The sequence below is a fragment of the Cyprinodon variegatus genome, unplaced genomic scaffold (genome assembly GCF_000732505.1).
Source record: "Cyprinodon variegatus isolate N-32 unplaced genomic scaffold, C_variegatus-1.0 Scaffold321, whole genome shotgun sequence".
Lineage (NCBI taxonomy): Eukaryota > Metazoa > Chordata > Actinopteri > Cyprinodontiformes > Cyprinodontidae > Cyprinodon > Cyprinodon variegatus.
The window spans coordinates 412561-417508 of NW_015150774.1; the positions used below are offsets into that span (position 1 = coordinate 412561).

The 4948-nt window shown below is 37.3% G+C and overlaps 1 protein-coding gene across 1 annotated transcript in view; it reads right to left on the bottom strand.

Moving 5' to 3' along the window:
• arhgap15 (Rho GTPase activating protein 15) overlaps positions 1 to 4948 on the bottom strand; it is a 16237-nt gene continuing 11289 nt past the window's right edge. Inside the window, exons 9-13 of the mRNA XM_015384721.1 lie at positions 4622 to 4720; positions 4432 to 4509; positions 1345 to 1479; positions 994 to 1099; positions 1 to 389 (exon numbers count right to left, since the gene is read on the bottom strand). Of these exons, the coding sequence (XP_015240207.1) occupies positions 206 to 389; positions 994 to 1099; positions 1345 to 1479; positions 4432 to 4509; positions 4622 to 4720 (602 nt within the window). The 3' untranslated portion in view covers positions 1 to 205. The remainder of the gene's footprint in view (positions 390 to 993; positions 1100 to 1344; positions 1480 to 4431; positions 4510 to 4621; positions 4721 to 4948) is intronic.

The following is a 4948-nucleotide window of genomic DNA, read 5'->3' on the forward strand; positions in this document are numbered from 1 at the left end:
AAAGAAATAAAACATTGTGCTTTATTGTGTTAATTTCAGATGTTTGTGTTAAAAAAAAATCATCATATGAAATTTGATCAAACATTTTAATACATTCAATTCTTTTTACACTCCATGTAACTAAACTCTGCATCAGCTAAATTATTGTATTTACTGGTGATATGTGAATATGAGTCCATCAGTCTCATCCGACTTCCTGCTCTTCTTACTTCTTGTCAAGGTTAAAGATTTCTCGGCTTTCGATTAGGATGAACTCCACGATCTGGTTCTGGTAAACCATGTTAACAGCCATGTTTCCTGCATCCAGCTCAGGCCACATCAGTGTCGGACCAAATACAATACCAATACCCTGAGTGGACATCAGATTCTTCTTTGAGAAAACCAGAACCCTGAGGAAAAGCACAGCACATATCAAATTAAAGGAAATATATTTACAAGAGGTAGATTCATTAGATTAAGAAAATCTCCTGAAACACTGTGTCTGAATCTGGTTCTAATGAGCGGTTCTGTTTTGGTTTGGTTTGATGAATTCTGCTTCAGGTGTCTTTAATTGAGGTTCCATTTAAATGTATTTCTGTTGTCATTTCATTTTTGTTTATAAAAGCTTCATGTTTGGGTCACATGTAGTTCTGGAGTATAAAAAGTAAAGCACATAAGTATGCACAAATACATTTAGATATAGGACTGCTTACATGCAGTCTGGCAACATCATTTCCTTTGTACTTTGAAATCCACATTTAATTGAGCTGAAATTAGAGAATCATTAATTCTCCCAATGACAGTCGCTCATTGGTAGTCATATGCATAACAGACTCATCTACTAAGATTTAAAAATTTGAAATGCATGATAGCAGAGACTGAGAGCCGGGCCTTCTGAACTCTGAATTTGTGAGGTCACACATCAGTGTGTGACCTCACAAATTCACTTCTGGAAGAAGGGTCAAAAAATCAGAAACACTCCTAATATATATGTATATGTGTAAACAGACATACTTTTGTAGGTGGCTGAAGAGCACCTTCATGGTGTCATGGTTGGGTTTTGGTAGCTGGTGAATCAGTTTCTTCACAGCTTGTATTTTCTGTTTTGATTCTTTGATCTCTGTTGGAAAGAACAATAAAACAAGCAGCAGTGCCAGTTTAACTCTAAGGAAGGACTCCTATTAGAACATCTTCATCTAAGTATTTTGGGGAAAACAATAATCATAGCATCAGATTTTGAGGTTTATTTGATCTGATTTAAACATAACTGGTGCAACTTTTCATTGTTTAACTATCTGACAGAATCTAAATTCAATAACCCAGGAAGAAACACAAAACACAGATAATATCTCTGGATTTACTCACTGACTGTCTCCACAAACTGCTCGAAGAACCTGAAGGGGAACAGCGGCTCTGGCAGCTCACGGAAATACATCTTTAAAGCTCCTGTGATGACATGGATGTCCTCCCATTGATTGTGATCCAGGTCCAGCTCTTCTTCTAGAAGAGGAAAGATGAAAAGATTTTATATTTTAGTCTAGTATATCTAACAGAAAACCATTTTACTTTTGCTGTTGTCTTCCTATTGCAAAGGAAGACTGTTGCAGGCTCAGATTTTCTCTTTATTTTGCCGTTTTAATTGTATTACCTAAGTATATTTAACCCATATAAATCTTAATCAACGGCCCAAAACATCATTGTGTGGATTTGTTTCTATTGTTACTCACCAATTACTTAGAATGAACTTAATACATACAAAGCAAGTCAAAGTAAGTAATTCATTAGTTAATAAAAAATAAAAAAACACAGTCTAATTGAGCAAACAATACTACATCTGGTTTAATGCACAGGATCTTTTGTTGTTTTGTTTCGATAGGAACATAGGTATAACAGAAAAATAGTTATGATATAAATGAAGCAATTCCTATATATCAGGTATATTCAGTTTAAATATCTCAGTCACAAAAAATAACAGGTTTGCTTCACTATACTCTATCTACCTCTAGAATAGTAGAATTTGACCCAGCATAACCACAATATCCACAAAAGCAGAGACAAACCCACTGGTCCTCTAACCAGACCCCTTCCGGACTTATGCAGCGCCAATAATCCAGTCCTTAAAAGTTTTGAACAGGACCAGTGACCGACCCCTAGTGGGGTCCAACATGCACCAGAAACAGGTCCTACTTAAAGCCAGCTATGTGAACCAGACTCCTGCTCTGCTTGCACAAGTTCGTTAGATTTCCAGTGTTGGTGTTGCATTTTGAAAGTACAGTGTTAATTCAAAGCCTGTTTAGTCTAACTCAATGATGCGAAACTTAGCTCCTCCAAAGACTAGTGTTGATCTGGTGAGGTAAATCTAAGCAACTCTGTTAAGCATTAATTTCAAATTTGGTTTTTAAAATACTAGAGTTTTTCCCTTAAATTCCAACTTATAGGTTATGTTTTTTTCTTAAGGAGCGGGGCAACTCCTCAAACGGAACCGCATCAGATGATACTATTGGCCTAAAATCAATCAGATACACTAACCTACTTACACATATACTTTCATTTTCTTCTTTCCAACTATATTAATTTATTCAAAAAAATCCATTGTCTTAATTTTGTAGGATTTCTCTTGGCTGCTACAGTTGTGTTTTTGCTATATTTTTTGTCCAATCACATTTCAGGCTCTGTGTGTTGCTATGTCCTTAAAGCTTGGATGTCTTTAAATTTTCTAAATTTTAATGAAGAAAAGACAGAAGTCATGGTCTTTGGTGGCACATCTGTGACCCCCTCCCTAGTTGATCTCGGTTCTGTGCTGATTCTGCTGATCTTACCTTAACAATACTCGTAAAGAACGTTTTCTGCAACCAATCAGATTTCAGATTTGCGCCTCTGTGCCAGAAGCGGCCCCACCTATACGTCACCATTTTCTGCCCTCTGATTGGTCAGTTAGAGCAAAATGTTTACAGCCAATTTAAGCCAGCGACAATCTGCATTTTAGATTCGCTTTTCTTTAAAGTTTTTCTTGCCTCCATGGCTGATACTAAATGGAGATACTAAGACTTCCTGCACAAAGACAGAGGGATTGATTTTATTTATAAATAATCAGCATCTCTGGTGAGTGTGACGAATTTTATTTTCATGCTTTATGCTCTTTTTTATGTGGTAATTAGATGAATATTGAATCTGAATGGCTACTGATGATGTAATTATAGCAGAGCTGTGGTTAAAGATGAGAGGATTGTGGTTGTCTTAACTGGGCTTCTTGTTTAACTGACCTCTATTCATCCTCACACTGATCTTCCTCTTGGTTATACCTGCACTTGTTACATTTCACATTTGAATACTATTGGGCGTTTCTCTTACTATAATGCGAAAGTGATGATATTAAGCCCTTGACACCCATCATTGCAAGGTAGAAGAAGTAAATTAAGTTGAGGGTACCCATTGAAGGCCTAGGTACCATATGCACCACCCGCCACTGGATGATTGACGTTATTGGCTTTACACAGTAAAATGCTAAGCTGCCGAGTACATAGCAAGGGTGGGGATCGATTTCTAGACATCTTATAAAAGCTGGATTAGCTCTCTGACCCAGTAGGGGTAAGTAAACCTCACCTCTGTCTTAAAATGTATATGGAAATTACCAGAGATGGGGGACGGTTAAACAAAAAGTCATCTGTATACCATTTATTAGTTTTGCCCATCCACTGACTTGACCCGCTTGACTTGTCCAAGTCTATAAAGCACATTTGGATCGGTTAAGCAAACTCCTGACTCCATAACCCTCGAACACTCTGCGGTCTACTATTCCACAGTCAGGAGCCTCACTGCTCCTCCTGAAGCCAAGAATCAGCAATCCGCTGGACTCTCCTTGTCCAGGACTCTAGCTGTGGTCTTCCGAGGAAGACTGAGAAGTTTGAGCCCCCTGTAGTAAAAGCACAACCTCTGGAGGGGAACCATGACTGTACTCTGCTTTTCCGGAGACATTGTCCCTGATCACCCCAGAGACTTCTCACTTGGAGTTTCCTGAGCACCTGCTACTTTATACCTCATACCTTCATACCTTTTTTAAAATTAGCTAATTTTATTGTGTGAAATAATTCAGTAGCTGGCCAACCTGCAGTATCTGTTTATTAGAGGTGAACTGATGGTGGAAGACATTTTGCAAAGAACTAAATTTATTATTTTGTCAAGTTCTTTATTATTTTATTTGATGTTGTTGAGTTCCTATTTATTTGCCTGTAGTTCAGACCTGTGTTATGAATCAAATTGATTTTTCTGAACCATCTGGAAAAGGCGTGAGAGTGCATGTTTTTTTTTTGCAATGATAATAATGTTCTTATAATCCCAAATATTTAAAAGGTTGTAAGATAGATTTTCATTCAGCTTTGGTTTCTCAAGTAAATTTTCACTTTTTTAATGTTTCATTTTGATACAGTTAGGAGACATTTCATTCCAACAGACCTTGATCGACAATGAAACGAAGCTTCTGGATTGTGGCCAGGTTTCCGCTGACCCTGTAGATCCCATCTGCTTCTAGACCTGCAAACAGAAACATTTTATAGATGAAGAAATAATGGATTCTGTTTGTTCTGCTTCAGAGCAGTTTAACAGCTCAGTGTAAAAAGGTAGAGTCATCTTCCAGGGAACTTACCTCGTTTCTCTACAGCTTCTAAACAAAGCTTCACAAACTTTGGAACTGTGGTTCCTTCACGTTCACATAGCGTCAGAAGGTGGCAACCAAATACTCGGTCTAGACATAAAGGAGGAAACTGTTATGTTAAAAGGTCTAAATTCTTTGTAGATTCCTAATCTAAAAGTTATTACCTTTATCTCTTAGAGTTTTAAATATTAAACAAACAAAAAAAAGAAATAGTTTATGGTAGCTATTCAAAGCTTTTGATTAACTCCATCCATCCATCCATCCATCCATCCATCCATCCATCCATCCATCCATCCATCCATCCATCCATCCATCCAT